This window comes from Schistocerca americana, chromosome 3 (assembly GCF_021461395.2).
Source record: "Schistocerca americana isolate TAMUIC-IGC-003095 chromosome 3, iqSchAmer2.1, whole genome shotgun sequence".
In the NCBI taxonomy this organism is placed as follows: domain Eukaryota; kingdom Metazoa; phylum Arthropoda; class Insecta; order Orthoptera; family Acrididae; genus Schistocerca; species Schistocerca americana.
In genome coordinates, this window is record NC_060121.1 from 564300392 (window position 1) to 564321000 (window position 20609).

Here is a 20609-nt window from a genome sequence, read left to right on the forward strand (position 1 = left end):
TATGGTTTTATGTCCCTTACATTTCTTATCAGGTGGGCAATACATTAGTGGAGTAAACAAGGACCTTAAGCTCATATTAACTAAGGGGAGTCCTCCAAAATCTCCACTAACGATGCCATACTATTTCCGTGGGAGTATAAGGTATCACACTAACGACCTATCATAAAATGACGAACCCATCCAAATAGGAACTGACACATAGCGAGTTGCATCGCGATAGGTAATTCAGGGATGGATAAAGCTAAAGGATAAGTAAATTAGTTAAGACCAACAAAAACTTTAAAATATAAGTCCTCTAATTAATTAACATATTTGCGCTTAAAAGGGGGCAACAGTTGTGAGCGGAAACGAGTTATTAAATTGTATAATATTATAAACTAATCATGCAGTGGAATAATACTACTCAAAATATTTCAAGTGACGAGGAATCCAAGACGATAAAAAGAATGGTACAAACCTAAAAATGCCAGGAGTCTCAAGCCGCTTGTGACTTAACAACAGTAGCCCATAAACTCACAACTCATAACTGTCGTGAGGTCGACATCAATCAGAAATCCATAAACACCTTAAAACACGTATCTGATAAGAATGTCATAACATCCCCCATAAGCTGTATGGTGAAGTAAAGGACAAAGCTGGAAAAGCAACCGAATGCTGAGATGCAGTCTAGAAGTACCGAATATCCTACATATGAACTAGGGAATGTGTCAGTTTTGGTCTAAAAATGTAGCTGACTAAGAAAAGAGGAGTGCAAACAAACAGATAACACCAAGTCACACCACAAGGAATCTGTAAAAAATCTTACCATCCGAAGTATCAAGAAGACCGAGCTATCGAAAAAATCTATTCATAGAAGTGTACACGATTACAAACAACGAAATACAAAAACACGGTCAATAACAAAAAAGTGCTACATACCAGAAGATTGTAGTGTTACAAAATGAAATATAAAGAGTTGCAGAAACAACCAAGATCTATGAGCTAACCCAGCACTCACAGTAAGGGGATCTACCATGTGTCACAGCCAAACAATCAATGCGTTACTGTAAAAGTAAAAGAGTACGTGCATACCAAGAATCGTAGAGCACAAGATTACAGATAGATAAAAGTGTAGATTGTCGCAAACATAATGGTAAAAAATACAAAAACCTGAATTAATAAGGAGGTACATAAGTATAGGTAAACCAAGGTAACACCTTTGAGGCAAAGAAAACAACGAAATAACAATATGAAATTTACTGCGAAACTCAAAAATGGCACATAATATCCAGTCACTAATGTGCCGAATTCATCATGTGTTACTCTAGCCATATGTAATCGGTAGTACAGTTTACAGAATCCATAATATAATAAGTAGCTATTATACTAAATATCTCGCACACAGTACCTACTATACTACGGTTAACCTGCTATAAACGATAGTATCGGCAAATATGGGTCGTCAAAGAAAAGCTGAAATCGTAACTAGTGAGAGCAAGTCATGTATTCCCAACGAAATGCCAGAGCTGGTCGCTTTGGAGTGCTGTATGTGGTGTAGAATGATACCAGGCAGTCATGAGAGCCTCCAAACGCGGTGTATGTCATGGTAACAAAGTGGCGCGGACATTACAGTCCGTTGGAGAGTGCCAGCACATTGAACAGGATTATTTAGCATTTACGAAGTCAATATAATTCGGCTTTATAAACTTAATATAGTTCCTAGAAGATTATCTGTTACACAACCTCAAGCTTCGTCTTATGTTCGTCCATCACGTAAAACTAATCACTACAAGTTAGTTGCGAGTAAATCCTGAAGCGCTTGTGTCTTCTTCGCTCAGAAATAACGGCGAACCTTTATTATGAACACAGATAATCCCTCCCAAGGGAATGTATCAAAAACGGGCCAGTCTCAAATTTCTCGTAAGCTTCGTCTCAGCTTTCTGTAACACGAAAGCTCTATATCTGCGTATCAGATGTCATGAACTCTTTGTCCTCATCATGCTGGGAGATCTTCATCGTGATAGTCCCGTAGTAACAATACTTCAAGACCATTGTCTCGTATTATAGGCACTGAGTTTAAAAATCGTTATCGATCACAGTTTGCTTCGGTGATTTTGCGACGTTGTCGAGAAGTAAACTACGTACATGTTAATTTCCGGCCCATATATTAATTCAGTCGATGGAGACACTGTCGCAAGATTCTGTCTTAAGGACGACAGTAAGTTTCTAAACGATTTGAGACACGTGCGCACAGGAGAGAAATACACGGGCATTTCAGTAAAGAAAAGGCTACGTCACAGTAGGTAGTACATACTAGATAACTTACTTACTTCCATGTTCCATACAACATTTAAATGATATCTTTATCGAAGTGATGTGGAGCGAATCAGTTCGCTAGATATGTGTACACGATTAGCTTTAGCATTAATCATTAAAGAATTTTTTTTGGTCCAACTCATATAACTACAAACACAAGAAGCAACATGAAAGCAAACACGAACATTAAACGACTCCCTAGCTCTAGCAGAAATTGTATTAATCCGAAAAGATACACGAATGAATGAAACTGCACAGAAATCAAAGTTCTTTCATACTTCTTAGATATTTTAAACCCTCTGAATGGAACTTCCAGGCAAATTTCATTCTCTTTGACCATTATTGTGGCGCAGAGCTGGATTCGCTATCATGTGCGTCTCCTTGACTGGTTCAGGATTTCGAGAGTGATCATTATCAGAGTTGTGTTTCGACCAGTAATAAACATTTCGAGATCAGGAGCTAAGATACGCAGTGAATTCACCAGTCATCAAAACTCTACCGCGAACCGCTGATGTTGGAAAGCTGCAAGTAATCTTTCTTACGAATCGCTTCCCTATTCATATAAAGATCACTTAAATTATGCATGCTGCTGGGTCAATAAATAAAAAGTAACTGTCTTTCTTTATCCAACAACGCATGGAGCGTTTGAGAATCTTCATCTTCCTTGTCGATGTTGCTGGCGAATGCGTTTAACCACTCAGTGACTTCATTATCGTGGTCATATTTCTTGGGGTGTTCCACTGTGTGCATCTGTCTCACACCCAGCTGAAAAGACCTATCTTTCCGAAGATTAGCCTCCACAGGTCTCCTTTCTTGAATCGATTAAAAAACTTTTCATTAATCCTAATTTATCTCAACATCTGTCATTTCTACCGTCGTAGGATGACTCAAAGGAGGGACAGTATTACGATCTTGTGTGTTGAACCAATTTCGTAAGCCCGAATTCAGTACTTCGACCTTCTCTCTGCTATCTCCAGTTTCGGTGCCAGTATGGCTACTGAGTTAATGAATAGAGGATTTCGAACTGCCTGCTGGTTTTACGTAGGACTAAAACTTTCTAGGATTTTAGTTACATCGGTTGACAAAATTTCTCTTTCAATGTCGTTAAATGCTTCTTTCATTGCTCTCCTTACGCTCATTTTAGCTTCGTTCAGCTTTTTATGGCTACATTCTGACTTCTCTTAAATTTATTTGTTTACGTAGCAGTTTTCTAATATGGCTGTTAAACCACCTCTACCAATCCATTGGTCACCGAATCTGTTGTTGAGAAGCGTACGAACACTTTGACTGAAATGTGCAGGAGCTCCATCGTGCAAGAACCACATGTTGTGTCGTACTTGTAAAGGCAAATGTTCTAGCAGCACAGGTAGAGTATCCCGTATGAAATCATGATAACGTGCTCCATTGAGCGTAGGTGGAAGAACATGGGGCCCAATCAAGACATCACCAACAATGCCTGCCCAAACGTTCACAGAAAATCTGTGTTGATGACGTGATTGCACAATTGCGTGCGGATTCTCGTCAGCCAACACATGTTGATTGTGAAAATTTACAATTTGATCACGTTGGAATGAAGCCTCATCTGTAAAGAGAACATTTGCACTGAAATGAGGATTGACACATTGTTGGATGAACCATTCGCAGAAGTGTACCCATGGAGGCCAATCAGCTGCTGATACTGCCTGCACACGCTGTACAATGTACATGGTACGGAAACAACTGGTTCTCCCGCAGTACTCTCCATACAGTGACGTGGTCTACGTTACCTTGTACAGCAGCAACTTCTCTGACGCTGACATAAGGGTTATCGTCAACTGCACGAAGAATTGCCTCTTCCATTGCAGGTGTCCTCGTCGTTCTAGGTCTTCCCCAGTCGCGACTCATAGGCTGGAATGTTGCGTGATCCCTAAGACGCCGATTAATTGCCTCGAACGTCTTCCTGTCGGGACACCGTCGTTCTGGAAATCTGTCTCGATACAAACGTACCGCGCCACGGCTATTGCCCCGTGCTAATCCATACATCAAATGGGCATCTGCCAACTCCGCATTTGTATACATTGCACTGACTGCAAAACCACGTTCGTGATGAACACTAACCTGTTGATGCTACGTACTGATATGCTTGATGCTAGTACTGTAGAGCAATGAGTCACATGTCAACACGAGCACCGAAGTCAACATTACCTTCCTTCAATTGGGTCAACTGGCGGTGAATCGAGGAAGTACAGTACATAGTGACGAAACTAAAATGAGCTCTAACATGGAAATTAAGGGTTTCCGGACACATGTCCACACAACATCTTTTCTTTATTTGCGTGTGAGGAATGTTTCCTGAAAGTTTGCCCGTACCTTTTTGTAATCCCTGTATAGACATCTTCAGTGCCGTTACTTACGTCAGTGGTGAAATCTCACATGGCACTGACGCGCGGAATGGCTGTGCGGTTTGAGGCGTCATGTCACGGACTTAGCGGCCCCTCCCGCTGGAGGTTCGAATCCTACCTCGGGCATGGGCGTGTGTGCTGTTCTTAGCATAAGTTACTTTAAGTAGTGTGTAAGTCTAGGGACCGATGATCTAAGCAGTTTGGACCCTTATGAATTCACACACATCCTGACATTTTACATGGCACTGGTTATGAACCATCCAGAGGGCTGCGAATGACCAGTGTGGGCTTTAGATGGCGTGCACAGCGTGTTGTTTGGCTAGCGTATACTTGTAGCATCACTGTCATTGCCTTAATCGTAGGCAAATGTCTTCCCCGTAAGAAGCAGCACAACCCAGTGGCAGCTGGCAAACCCATTCTGCTGACTGCTCGGAGTGTACTTACGACTTTCTGGCCTATCCTGATCCACTGGAGGGTGGGGTCCCTGAACACCTGCAGCCACGCGCGCAACGTCAGCAGCCACAGCTTGGTGGCCCAGGACGCAGGCTTGCTGTAAGACACGACCAGGTCAGCAAGGGCCTCGGCCCACGCAGGAAGCGGCAATGGCTGCGGTAGGCGAGTACTTACAACATGTTGATCCTGCGTGCGGGCTCCTGCAACACAAGAAGATTTCCAATTCTATGGGGCTTTCTTGGGAAGGCTGTTGGCAAGGTAGCCTGTTGAACCAAACCGGTTGTGACGTAATAAAAGAGTATCAGTACAGCTGTTGTGTTTTAGTAATATTAACAATCAGCTGTGAGAATCAATATGATAAATGTTAATTATGTGTTTCATTCTTTTTTCATATGTTGTGTTTGTGCATAAGTTCATAGCGCTTTTTCATAAGTTTACTACACGCAGCAGGTACACATAACAGAGTTTTAGTCAAATGGTTCAAATGGCTCTGAGGACTATGGGACTTAACATCTGTGGTCATCAGTCCCCTAGAACTTAGAACTACTTAAACCTAACTAACCTAAGGACATCACACACACCCATGCCCGAGGCAGGATTCGAACCTGCGACCGTAGCAGTCGCGCGGTTCCGGACTGAGCGCCTAGAACCGCGAGACCACCGCGGCCGGCGAGTTTTAGTCATCAATAATGTATGTTCCCTTACTACTTGGAACAGCAGCCAGCGCTGGAGTAAATTTTCGATTCAGCGACTGCAGAAATAACGTGGTTTTCAGTCAAAGAACTCATCGATCTATCTTTGGAGCGTATTTTCATCCGGAAAGGAAGCTCCTTGAAGATTGTTAGATAGAGAGCAGAAAGGTAAAAATTTGAGAGCACAAGGTCAAGTGAATAAGTGCGGTGCGGAATGACTGCCCAAACCTGTTTTTGCATGGTGTGTTTTTCGTCAATCTAGCAGAATGAGGGCGGGTGTTATCATAGTCGTTAGTCTTGGATTGCGTCGACGTTTGAGCAGTTGACAATAAATGTCAGCAGTGACGGTTACACCTCGGGCAAGCAACTCGTACTAAACTACGCTGTCACTGTTCCACCAGATGCATAACATTATGTTTTTTGCAGGTGCCTGAATATTTGTACGGGGAATTGCTGTTTTAGCCAATCGATGACGAGCAAGCAGAGTTGCAGACATGGCCAACCGCTGATTTTTGTTATTTTGGCTTAGAGCTTGCGATACCCATATATCCGACTTTTAACCTACCCCATCGCACTCAAATGTCGGACAGTGGTGTAATTTTCACAGTTTATCACATTTGCCAATTCCCGAGTACACTGAAGTGTATCACTGTGGATTAACCCGTTTAAAAGATCTTCGTCAAACCGCAAAGGTCTTCCTGAACATGGAGAGTCAGTAATGTTAAAACGATACTACTTAAAACGAGACAACCATTTCCTTGCCATGCTCTGTCCAGTGACATTATCGCTATACACGACACAAATGTTTCTAGCTGCCTTGGCTGCTGTCACCCCTCCACTAAACTCAAATAGAAGAGTATGTCGGCAATGTTCCGATCCTCCAGTTGGTACTCGATTTTCTAGCGTTCACAGCTCCACTTACTATCTCCAAATGACAATCAACAATTTGCAAATTCAAATAGCAACAGTGAACTAGGAATGAAAAACGACGATCGATAAATAAACTCATAGCAAGTGGAGTAGCAACATGTAAAGCAAAACACTACGAGTTTGTTACCAACTTAATACTTTTCAGCTGCTACGGTCGCAGGTTCGAATCCTCCCTCGCGCATCGATGTGTGTGATGTCCTTATGTCAGTTACGTTTAAGTAGTTCTAAGTTCTATGGGACTGATGACCTCAGATGTTTATGGGTAAACTACAGTTTTTATAAATAAGAGAAACATTTAGGAAAACGATAATCACCTAAAATTTCAAGACATGTGTTTTCCGTTTTTATGATTTAACAGCAAAAAAAGAGGGACAGAACTACAACCATTCAGGACTTTCACAATATCCCGAAGTGTTCAAAAATAGGAATAGATTCCAGAAACGCGTCGTACTGCACACGAAGTAACGTAACTGCTGTGTACTTCATTATTTAGTTCGTTCAGCACTGATTGGCACTCTCCCTATAAATCTCGAAAAGCAACAGACGGACATGTCTGTCGATGTATATGTGAAGATATACTGTAGTACTCTTGGTGAAAAGTTCTCGGGTTTCCAGCCGGGTGGCGATGTTAAGATACCGAGACGTTTTGGGGAGTGTCACACTCATCGTCTCCTGGCGAAGTAGCGAGATACGCGGATGCTGTGATGTATGTGCTAATGGAATCGCCCCCTCCACCTGGCTACGAGTGGCTGTGTACTGTCCAGTCGAGAGAGGCGCAGGGGATTATGGTGGGACTAAGGCTGCAGTGGTTGGGGTAGTGAGTGCTCCATTCGCATCTCTGTGTGGGCATTACCGCCACGTCTGGTGCGCTAGATTGTGCTGGATGAGCTCTCGTCGTATCGCCGCTAACTCCTGATTCCATGCTGCAGTTAGTTGCTATCCTACATCTCCTGTGAATAGAGACCAAGGACACCAACTAACTGCAGTATGGAATCAGGAGTTAGAGCAACACAATGAGAGCGCGACCAGTACCGTCCAGGTCTCTAGACGTGGCCGGAATACCCACACAGAGATGTGAACAGAGCACCCGCTAACCGCACGACTACAGCCTCACCCCCCTCCCGCCCAGCCGCCCGTTGCCAGGTGAAAGGGGCCTCTCCACTAGTATGAATATCACAGGATCCGGATATTTCGACACTTCGCCAGAATATGACGAGTACGACACTCATCGAAACGTCGCACTATTTTAACACCGCCACCCGGCAGCAAACCCGAAAACATTTCATCAACAGCATACCCCGAGAGAGTCTATATTCGTAAACTACAGTATTGTCTGGCGCCACCATATGATGTTGCTGTTTCCAATAGGAGGCGCATTGCAGCAGAAATTGTTCTGGCTTACAAGTAAGCTGGTGTACATCGATAACATGGAAGCAGATATGCATGGGCAACGGCGGACAGTGCAGTTTATATGGAGAGAAGGACTGACTGCTCCAGTCAGCCACAAGACGTTTGTAACCATATGTGGGGAAACAGCGCCAAGCCGCAGTCTGTGTTTCGTTGGACATCAGAGTCCAGAGACGGCAGGTAGTGTGCTGAAAAACGCAAAAGCACTGGTCGTCCAGGAACTTCAAGCAAGCTAAATCGTGCCCAGAGTGTCAATGACGTGGAAAGGGGACACTTGCGAATCACGCTTGATGAACTAGAGGAGGCAACAAGGAAATCACAGGGAACGTTCACACCATCTCCCATCAGGATCTGAAGATTGAGAAGGCCTGTGCACTATGAGTGTCCCATTTCCGTCACCATTGCTCTTAAACAGAAGCGTGTGAAGATATGCCAACAGGTGGTGGAAGAGTAGAGCGCAGATCCATTGGAATTCTTTGAGCATCTTGTCACTGTCGATGATTCTTTATTCTTCCACGAGACTCCAGGAAAGACACGCCATCTATGCAGTGGAAGCTTACTGAGAGCTGTCGTCCCAGAAGTCACCACAGGAGTAATCGCGAAGAAGTAAATGATGACTCTTCTGGGATCAGGAAGGATACTGCTGGTGAACTGGCTGCTTCCCAGTACGAACCTCAACAGTAATCGGTACTGCAGTTCACTGAACCAACTCCGCCGACGCATTCAGCAACGGCGCTACGGAAAATAAGGCTATGGCGCTTTGCTCCATCACGTCGATGCGCGGTCACATGCCAGTCCCCAGAGCATTCCCACGTGCCTTGAACTATGGCTTACTGTGCTACCACATCCTCCACATTTATCAGATATTGCTCCTAGCGACTATGCCCAGTTCGATGCAATGAAAGAAATCACCCAGCGTAAGACGTTCACTTCATGTTGTAACGTTCCCTGGCAACACTCACACTATTAATATACTAAAATTTAACTGTACTATATACGCCGCTATGAAGCAATTTGTACATACCGTAATTATTTAACAAAAAATATTATTTAATTTTGTGTAAAGGACATTCGTTAATATTGTAATATTTTCTGTAGTAATATTCTCGATGTATTTAAGATTGTAATATTTCTATACTCATAATGTAATTGCGAAATGTGTCAATATCTGCGTTAGCAAAAATGTAAAATTCAGCCACAGAGGAAAATGATGTTGTAAGATTACAAAGAGATGTTAATGGTCAGCAGTAGTATAAAAACCACCACGTAGTGCGTATTCTTTGTTGTCTCCCTGTAGAGCTGAAAGTGAGAGGAACCTGTGACGTAGCATTTTATGAATGGGTAAACTTCTTTTGTCTGTATCTAGATTTAGCCGCCATTAGAGGAGAAATTATAAACTAATGTAAGTTGAATTATTGTTGTGGTCTAAATACATTATAATTTATCAAAAGTGTGTATTATTAATGTAAATTAGCTTGCCCATGTCATCTATAATATTTCTTTAAAGAATTTTCAGCATTTTTAGCGGTGTTGCTGGACTGTGCCGCGATCCAACGATTTGCAGCGGCGGCACATTTAAAAAATTGTCCCGCTAGGAAAAATTAACCAAACCCGTAAATCGGGAGCAGATAAAAATTAGCACTGCATTTAAGAAAATGTGTTTCCTTTTACAGCGATCCTGAGACTGACGGAATTTATTACTAGTTTCCCATTTGTGCATTCATAGGCGGATAGTTAACGTCGAAATTTAACAATTTTGGTTCTTTCAAATAACTTAAATGTATAGTGAAGTACGTCAGCTTGGCCATATTTAACCATTTTCTGCTAATAGAGACAGTCTTGTGTTCCATAGCTAATGCCGGGAAAGAATTCAGTAAATATTTAAAAGAAACCACTGCATTTAAAAAATGTGTGCCAAGGCCAAATTATGTAAAGGATTTAATTCTCAACTAAATATTCTTAATCAGTTAATATGAATTCACGAAATTTTAAACGTACTTTATTCTGTGTAAATGAATTTTTATTACCACACGTAAATAAGGGGTTCTACAACAAAGTTCGTACAGAAAGAAAGAAAGGAAAATTAACTAAAAAACAAATATTTAAAGAAAAGGTAACTGTTGATTATGATGATTATTTTCTTTTTCTTTTTAATGAAATTTCATTAAATTGGCGCCCAACGTGGGGCTCGAATATGCAGTGGCCACAAAATACCCATGAGATAACTAGGGAATTATTGCACTCGAACTTTGTTGGAGAACAATTAATAATTTTTTCATGTATTGTATGTATTGCCTAACCAATATTGTGTGGTAATACCTGTATATGATTTTTTGCATGAGAACACTATATACCCAGAGGCAAGCTGAAGAAGAGAGCTCATTATATCGAAAAATTAATTACCTACCACAATACCAGGGGGCAGCTGCACCCAAGATAGATCACCATAAGGTAAAGCTACAGTGTAGTTGTCCTGTGGGTAGTAAAGTAGCCTCAGTGCAGTGTTCTCGGATCATTAGTGGTGTGCTTGTTGTTAGTGTTCTTTTTTTAAAAAAATAACAGGACATTTGAGTAGTTAGTCATTGTAGTATATAATAAGTATGTTTCAATAAATGACCATTTCTTGTGTGATTATGTCAGTGAAACCTGAGTGTTAGGATATTTAGTTCAGATTTTGTTTCTTTTGTTGACTATGGTTAGATTGCGTAGTCAGAAAGATATAAACATGGATAATGAACAACAGTTAGCAAGCGGTGATACCGAGTTAGGAAGTGGGGCACAAAGCAATGTTAGTGGCGTAGTTCAGGAAGTACAATGTGAGAATCTGGGGGCAGAAGGGCAAGAAATGTTGCCATTGCCAGCCAGTGATTCAGTTGATAGTAGAAATACTGTGCCACCCACAAGCACTAGACACGGACCAGAGAGTGGTGAGGTGTCAGAAGTGCAGTCATTAAGAGTTATGTTCGAGCGCATGCTCAATTTCCAAGCTGAATTTGCACGTATGCAAGCAGAACGCGATAGAGAACTTGATGCTAAACAAGCAGAGCATGATCGACGCCTGCATGAGAGAGACTTGCAGTTAATGCAATCTTTGGAAGCTATGCAAAGTGAGATTGTTAGTTTGAGACAGAACTATGAAACCATATCCAAAGCGGTGCAAGAACTGAGCGAAAGAGTAGATAGAGAACTTGATGCTAAACAAGCAGAGCATGATCGACGCCTGCATGAGAGAGACTTGCAGTTAATGCAGTCTTTGGAAGCTATGCAAAGTGAGATTGTTAGTTTGAGACAAAACTATGAAACCATACCCAAAGCGGTGCAAGAACTGAGCGAAAGAGTAGATAGTGTCCAAGTGGCTAACGCCAGTATCGTAGATGAAATTAGTGTACTGGCTAACAGGATAGAACAATTAGAAATTGACACAAGTCAACTAATTGATCAGAAAATGTCCAAACAAGTGCACAAAATTGAAAACGAAGGTGCACGCCGCGATTGAGGCCAAAGGCGTGGGCTCCAATGCGGAAATGCAGGACCTAAACAAGGCGGTGCACACTGACATTCCGCTGTGGCAGCGGAATGTCAACCATCGTCTTGCGGAGGTGGAAAACAGCTTGCTGCACGGCGACGCACAGGCGTGTGTCTCGCTAGCCAGGTCCAACAATGATAGGCTTATAAGTACAGCAGTGAAAAATTGCGACTGCGAGACAGAACAGGCAACCAATGTTAGCGAAAAAAACAAATGTCACTCCAAAATAGTGATTGAAGAAAGCCTGATTAAAAACCGACAGTTTCAGATCTTTACAACGGAGAAGAAATCTGTTCACCCTGTAGTGTTTACCAAGGGATTTAGAAACATTTTGCCTAGCGTTTGGAGTCATACACAGAAAATACAGTTCGTTATGTCTTACATACAAGGAGATGCTGCATTATGGGCAACCGAAGCAGCTGACAGTTGAGACACATATGAGCAATTTGAAAAGGCATTCTTGGCCAAATATTGGTCAACATGTATTCAGGAGAGATTACGGAAAGACGTATAGAATCCAGAGCCGTATTCTCCACGATTAGGCAATTTGCGAAAATATTTTGAGAAATACATTAATAAGACCCGTTACTGGGACGAGCAGATTTCATTCCGGGATTTGATCAGACTTTTGAAATCACACTTGCCGATACACGTAAAGGAAAAACTTATACACGTACCGGAGAACGACATGGAACATTTCTTGTCTGTTCTGGACTCAATTGACCTGATTCAGGAGGATGTTAAGGCAGCCTCTGAACAGGCTAGAAGTAACGGAAACGGTTACAGAAATGGTCGAAATAACACGCCTCCACCAAATAATGGAAACGGTGGAGGTAACAATAGGAGACAAGATTATGTACAAAACCGGAGTAGAGGTAGAGACCGGAATGGCAATAGTCCGCCGGTGAATAATGACCGGAAAAGGAGGTCTGATGACCGATATGAAACAGGCCCACCAAGCAATAGTAGATGGAAAAATGCCAGGGGGCCGTGGAACGCTAATACCTATAACGATGCAAACCGAACTTGGCCACAGAACCAGAGGCCCAGTCCGGCCCGGCAAAACAGTGAAAGATATGACAATAACCGACCGCCACCACAAAATGCGCCAATTGCGCAACCGTGGCGGCCGACGCAACACAACTTACACATAGTGGAGGTCAGCGACACAGAGCAGCCACACCCATCCACCAGTAATAATCCAACAAACTAGATTCAGCCGAGATACGCTCTCCATCGTCGGCTGAGGTTTGGAGTGAGAGCAGCCCGACACAGAACAAAACATCGAGAATCTGTATCCTCAGGTATAATGACGGGTACAGATGGGACATGAATTAATAACTGAACCGCCCACGTGCATAAAGGAGCACAAAGTACAAGCGATAATAGGGATCAAAATTAACAATATCGATGTGCAAGCAATCTTAGATACAGGTGCTACTGTCAGTGTCATGAGTATGGACTTATTCAGAGTACTGAGGAAAGAAAAGCGTATGCTGACTTTTCCTGTGAACAATTGCAAATTCACTGGAGCCATCAGTGCACAGCGACAAATAATTAAACTCCAAGTGCGAGTAGAGATGTATATAGGGGGAGAAGCCTTAGCGTGCTCGTTCCTGGTAGTAAAGGGTTTAAAGGTAGCCTGCATTTTGGGGGTAGATTTTTTGAGAGAAAGGGACGCAGTAATCGACCTTTCTCGGAGAAAATTAAGTTTGATGAACGCGGGTAGGAGGATAGAATTGTCCATGCTCAGATCTGAAGAGGTACCTGTGCCTAATTGTAATGCTATTAACATAAAATGTAGGAATCAGTGGATACTACATTTAGACAATCATTCTCTAGGACAAAATCTCTATTATCCAGACGTACAAAGTGATCAATTAAAAGCAAATGTGGACGCACTTGTGAACAAAGTATCACAGTCCGAAAATTTGAACTCAGTGCAACAGCAGGATTTGGTACAGTTATTATCTAACTACGCAGATGTATTTTCAGAACGAACAGGAATTGTTAAGGGATATCAATACAATGTCGAGGTGAAGCCTCACAAAACCTACTGTCGAGCCTCATACTCCATTCCTCAGTCCAAGAAGGAAATAGTAGCCATCTCTTAGCAGATCCCCAATCACGGAGAGTACGGGGACTGTATCCGCGTAAGGATGTAAAAATATTCCTACAGTAAATGACTAATAGTCCTATGTGTTATGTGTAAAAAAAAAAGGGACACCATTCTTTTGAAAATGAATGAACATTAATGATGTGTGATCTGTGGATATAATGTACTAGTGTAGAAGTATTTAGTTATAAAAATATGATTGACTTTCTCTTTTGTTTATGAATATTTGTGTTATGTCTTTTTTTAATTAGTGTTAGCTTAAACATGCTCTAAATGTCTGGACAGATAATCTGATTAATGCAATTATTTGTAGTGTTAAATTGTGACAGAGTTCAGTCAGGAGGAAGATTTTAGTAGTGATTAGTTTGTGTACTGCATAATATTCTATATGTGTGTCAAACTTGAAATATTTCTTGGTACAATCTTTTCTATTATAGATATATATGTATATATGTGTAGCTGTCAGATTGACAGATTCGAACCCAGAATAATATCGATAATATGAGACCCTGAGAACTTTATTTTCAAACCAGTGTTATCAAAGAGAATAATGCACTCAGTAGTGACCCGAGGGCACCATGGGAGGCAAACTTATTGCAAATTGAAGTAACGCAAAGCTACGCACAAAGAAGCTTCAATTTAAGCATGTGCAGATCCAATCAGTAAAAAGGAGCTAGCCTGATACAGTCCAAGTCAATTTTAGCCTACAGAGACTACACTGTAGTTACGTAGGACCTTGCAAGTAAAGTGAGACATAATTTCAAAGGATTTATTGAACAATATGCCTGAATCCGGCTGGAATGCACAAATAAAATCTACTCGAACATAAATACAGATGATTTTTGGGCAAACTAATACGAAATTTTAATATTTGTTACCATGTACGCAAATATCACACACCTTGGTAAAGAGCGAACAAAGAAGTTACGAATGTGCTGTTACAAAAATTGCACAACGGACATTGTAAATGAAAAAAAAATCTTAAACAAAAGTGCAGTATTGTGTGACAGAGACAGACAGTGACTGTTAAACCTCCAGCAATACGTCACGATGTTGTTTTGAACGAGCAATAAGAAACTGTATCATCGTCGTGTGGGCAAGTGGACAAGGAACTAGCACGACACGAACAGTGAGCCGATAACGGACGGTGAACCAAGTTAGTGTCGAACTATAACTCTTTGTGTGTCAAGGGACGCTAGGAAAGCGCAATGACTGCCGAGATACATTTTGTCCTAAGGTGAAAACTTGCGTATGACTAATGGCAAGTCATGACATGGTGAAAAAATATTGTGTGCCCATAAAACGTGTTACTGTGACAACGAAACATTGTGCAAACCAGACTAGTGAAGGCCTACTGAATAATAACTGCCAATAACTGTATGCGTTTTTTCCCACAGCAGGAAAAATGCCCATAAGGATAGTACACTGTTTGTAAACTTGTTGCATGTTTGCTGGAGCACTGCAAGAAGATGTCACACGGGCGAGCTGATATACAACGCGCATCCGGCTACCTCAGCCATGCAGCGGCCGCAGCAGCCCGTAGCAGCCACACGCCACACGCCTCTCCGCGCCGTAGCTGTCAACACCGGGGGCAGTGACCTACACGGAGCCGACGCGCCGCGCCGAGCGCCGCTCAACAATCACTCCGCACCGCTCACCAACTACAGCATTATTGACATATTCCAAAATATTTACACAAAGTGCATAACATGTCAATGAACTCGAATTCTGATAAACATTGAACATATATTATGTAGCCGTTGATGACAAACTGCTAAAGCAATTCAAAAGAATGACTGTTAAAGAGACGAAGATTAATCATGAACCAACTGGGATGGCTGGGCTCCGGCACAGTTTTGCTCAGGTTTCCTGTCTGCCTTCGCCCAAATGGGGGAGCCATGAACATATATAACCCTGGGACTAATTAAAAGAGCCATTCCATAAAAAAAGTGCAGAATTGTAAAGAACGTTACTGGCACCATTGTGTCAAAGTATAGAAACTCTTTGCCAAATGCTGCCAGGGGGCAATGTAACGTTCCCTGGCAACACTCACACTATTAAAAACTAAAATTTAACTGTACTATATACGCCGCTATGAAGCAATTTGTACATACTGTAATTATTTAACAAAAAATATTATTTAATTTTGTGTAAAGGACATTCGTTATTATTGTAATATTTTCTGTAGTAATATTCTCGATGTATTTAATATTGTAATATTTCTATACTCATAATGTAATTGCGAAATGTGTCAATATCTGCGATAACAAAAATGTAAAATTTAGCCACAGAGGAAAATAATGTTGTAAGATTACAAAGAGATGTTAATGGTCAGCAGTAGTATAAAAACCACCACGTAGTGTGTATTCTTTGTTGTCTCCCTGCAGAGCTGAAAGTGAGAGGAACCTGTGACGTAGCATTTTATGAATGGGTAGACTTCTTTTGTCTGTATCTAGATTTAGGCGCCATTAGAGGAGAAATTACAAACTAATGTAAGTTGAATTATTGTTGTGGTCTAAATACATTATAATTTATCAAAAGTGTGTATTATTAATGTAAATTAGCTTGCCCATGTCATCTATAATATTTCTTTAAAGAATTTTCAGCATTTTTAGCGGTGTTGCTGGGCTGTGCCGCGACAGAACGATTTGCAGCGGCGGCACATTTAAAAAATTGACCCGCTAGGAAAAATTAACCAAACCCGTAAATCGGGAGCAGATAAAAATTAGCACTGCATTTAAGAAAATGTTTTTCTGTTACAGCGATCCTGAGACTGATGGAATTTATTACTAGTTTCACATTTGTGCATTCATAGGCGGATAGTTAACGTTGAAATTTAACAATTTTGGTTCTTTCAAATAACTTAAATGTATAGTGAAGTACGTCGGCTTGGCAATATTTAACCAATTCCTGCTAATAGAGACAGTCTTGTGTTCCATAGCTAACGCCGGGAAAGAATTCAGTAAATATTAAAAAAAAACTACTGCATTTAGAAAATGTGTGCCAAGGCCAAATTATGTAAAGGATTTAATTCTCAACTATATATTCTTAATCAGTTAATATGAATTCACGTAATTTTAAATGTACTTAATTCTGTGTAAATGGATTTTTATTACCACACGGAAATAAGGGGTTCTACAACAAAGTTCGTACAGAAAGAAGAAAGGAAAATTAACTAAAAAACAAATATTTAAAGAAAAGGTAACTGTTGATTATGATGATTATTTTCTTTTTCTTTTTAATGAAATTTCATTAAAAAGTGGTTAGCCAGCAGTGGCACCGGGATACACACGAAGAATGATTTGCTACACAGATGCGGGAACTGGCAGAACGTTGGCAAAAGTAGATGACGTTGCCTCGGAATACTTGTAATGTAATCTGTGTTCGTTTGTTCAGTAAATGGATGCAAAAAACATAAAAAAAATAGTTGTGCGAATCATTTTCGAACAATCGGAGTATTTAAGAGAGGGGTGGAATTCTCAAAACTCTTCATATTCATTTCATCATCTTCGTAGCGGATTAACTTTATGTGTGTGTGGAGGGGGCGGGGCAGGGGGGGTAGAAGGTCTTCCTGAGAAGAGAAGACTAGCAAATGCTTACTAGAATTGTATCACTTCAAATCTTCCCCACCTTGCAACCCAGACTTCAATCCGTTTTCGAGTGTACTTTCAGGCTGCCGCTGTCAGCGTATCGTAAATGTAGTGTGTCTGTCAGTACTCACCACGACTAGGTCCGAGGTGGCGGAGACGCGCACCAGCACGTCGACGTCCTGGGCGGCTTCGCTGACGGCGAAGTGGTCGCACAGCCGGCGGATGTTGAGCCGGCAGTCCTCCTCCTGTCCCGGCGTGACCGCCAGCGTCCGCACCAGGAAGTCCGCGGGGTTGAACGTCGGCGGACACCGGAAACCCAGCCTGCGGACACAGAGACACCGTGCCAGCGCGGTAGTGGCCTCATAGAAGGCAGTCTTGCTTTTGCGACGATGACGAGATGGAGAGGAGAAACTATGGAAGCTACTAAACATCTTGTGTTGGAATACTATGTCTCCTCCGTCAGAAGTCACATAGTAGTCAAACCTTTGATTATCCACAACTTGTTCGACCATAGCCTTGTAAAAATTTACTTCATTCAAGATTTTTGACCTTCAAAAGAGAAGCAGTTGCCAACAATATGTAAACAGCAGTTTGGTGCCCAACTAAAGTCATCCAAAGTGGTCAATTGCATATTCAGTGAGAGTGAATCCTGGTTCTTAGTTCTACTTTTGTGAAACCTTGCTTTAATTTCATGATTCTAAGTCAACGGGAAGTAGCCTGTAGGCTTTGATGACTTTGCGAGTATCAAAACATGTGACATAAATGGTCATAGCTTTTGATAGTATTCACTTACGAGTTTGAACGTTTTGCACCGCCGTAAAGATAAGTATATTACGAAATTCCAATTTGATGCGCCTATCCGTTCCTGAGAAAAATGGTTATTAACAGGCGAAGAGACAGACGGATAAAAAAGACAAAAAATATATTTTGAGTGTGATATAATTACAAATAAAGAATGTTCGGATTTTTTTTCTTTACTTGTTTGGCGATATCTTGTTTCTTGCCAAATATCATAATTCTATATCAACGGGAAATACCCTATTCATTTCGATGATTGAGCTTGCCGATATCAAAATATGTGTTATAAACAGTTGTATCTTTCTCTTATGTTGACACGATTAAATTTTTTATACCACTAAGGGACCGTACACTTCAGTATGTGATATCAATTTCAACTTCATACGTCTACCTGTTCGTGAGAAAAAGGAGTCGTAGCAGTTGGAGATACAGACAGGGAGACAGATGAACAACAAAACGATCGTATAAGGGTTCCATTTCTACCGAATGAGGTACGCAGCCCTAAGGTAAGAAATATTGCTGAAGGCAATACATGAAAATTAATGAAACGCCCTTCCAGTTGCTTTTTTTTTTTTTTTTTTTTTTTTGAACTTTATTGAATTCACACGACCTTTCCGTCCTTTTCAATATGCCATTATCAAGTGTATCTGAAAATTATGGTGCACAGAAGCTACATCAGATAATCATTTGACGTTGTTTCTCTACAGAATAACACTCATATACAGTTAATAACGGCCGAAACCGGTTGCTTCATTAATTGAACGACAGTTACTGTATCAACAACATCATTATCAACAGTAATAAGACAATAAAAATGAATAACATATAAAAAATTCCTTTCAAAGCCTACAATGAAAATTAACCAACCCCAAAAAACAACGAATTACACAAAAGGGACAGTGAAGACAGTCCACTAGTAAGCATGGGACAGATTCACTAGCAATATATAACATTATTTTCACAGCCATCAGCATATAGCGTGGAAAGCGTTGAAAACATTAAAGAAAACAGAGAAGGATACAATTTGTATTAATAATCTTACGAAAGAAGAGAGGTAAATACTATAAAAACCTCTGATACAATGCTAGCACTAAAAAGCAGAAAGAAATAGATTTAAAAGGACTAGATGACATAGCATTAAAAGAACTAACATCAGCTTTGAAAACCATACAAAAATCGATAGCAACAATTTCAGATGGAATGAATAGAGAGTTAATTAAATATAGAGCATTATAACTACATTTTATATGGTTACATCTGTTTAACAAGTGCTGGAAGCAAAGAACTATGCCACAAAATTAGAAGAAAGCAAACGTAATATCGATATATAAGGAGAGAGAAAAAAATATGAAACTAAAGAGCGATGAGCTTACGTGACATAGCATATAAACTCTATGCAATAATTTTAAACACAAGACTACAAACAATAACAGAATTTTTTTTTGGTTGAAGAACAGGTCGGATTTAGGAACGGACGATTAACGACTGATCCAGTTTTTATTTTACAACAGCTTATGCTGTGCAGAGATCGTTTAACAAAAGAATCGCATATTTCCTTTATGGATTTTTCGGAGGCTTCCGATTATGGAAAATAATGGAACACTGAAGAAACCCTTTACTGCTTATATCAACTATCAGAAGTCTTTATTGCCAAGTCCAATGTCCATAGTCCTAGATTTATTAACAACGCATCATTGGTGGTAGTACAGTAGGCGAACACTTATAACATGAAACGATCCGCCCATTGGGTTTCACTAATGTTCACACCCACCGAAGCAGACTGATGACCGCGTAGTTTGGTCCCTTCTCCACCCAGCCAACCACCGAAGCAAGGTCAGCGGCTAAAATGTTACATCTGACTCTGGCCAATTCAGGTGACTTCTTTAATGGTGTAATGGCCCTGGTCGAGAGCTGGGTGTATCTCTACGACCCGCGAGCAAAAGAACAAATCAGACAGTCGAAGCATGTGGATTCAATAGCGGCGAAAGTGTTGGAGCACCAACATTCATCGGGCAAGGTGATGCTGAATACTTTTTGGGACTGCTATAGTGTGGTGCTAATAGATTATGGTCATAAGTGGCAATTTGTCACAGGAGCAAATCTTCTGATGAAGTTGCTGAAGTCTATCAAGGCGTAGCGACACAGGAAACTAACAAAAGAGTGTTTTTTCTCCAAGACTAAGCCTTGGCCATTCTGGATAGGACAGTCACACTGTGACATTTATGTCCAACAGCAATTGCATTTCTTTCAAGTAATTTCTATGTATTCTTATTCAAAATGTTATATCTGTGTTTCAATGTTCTTTGGCTGAATGCATATGGAAATACACTGAGGGAAAAAAGTCACATCACTGGCAAATAATTAATGTAGAGTAATGAAATTTCGGGAATACATTTGTCCAGATAAAATAAATAAGTGATT

The 20609-nt window shown here is 40.9% G+C and overlaps 1 protein-coding gene across 2 annotated transcripts in view; it reads right to left on the bottom strand.

Moving 5' to 3' along the window:
* Positions 1-20609, bottom strand: part of LOC124607246 (protein scarlet-like) — a 421917-nt gene that overhangs the window by 113491 nt on the left and 287817 nt on the right. For both annotated transcript variants that reach the window (XM_047139521.1, XM_047139522.1), the window contains exons 7-9: positions 17522-17711; positions 5304-5329; positions 5121-5226 (exon numbers count right to left, since the gene is read on the bottom strand). In XM_047139521.1, the coding sequence (XP_046995477.1) occupies positions 5121-5226; positions 5304-5329; positions 17522-17711 (322 nt within the window). The remainder of the gene's footprint in view (positions 1-5120; positions 5227-5303; positions 5330-17521; positions 17712-20609) is intronic.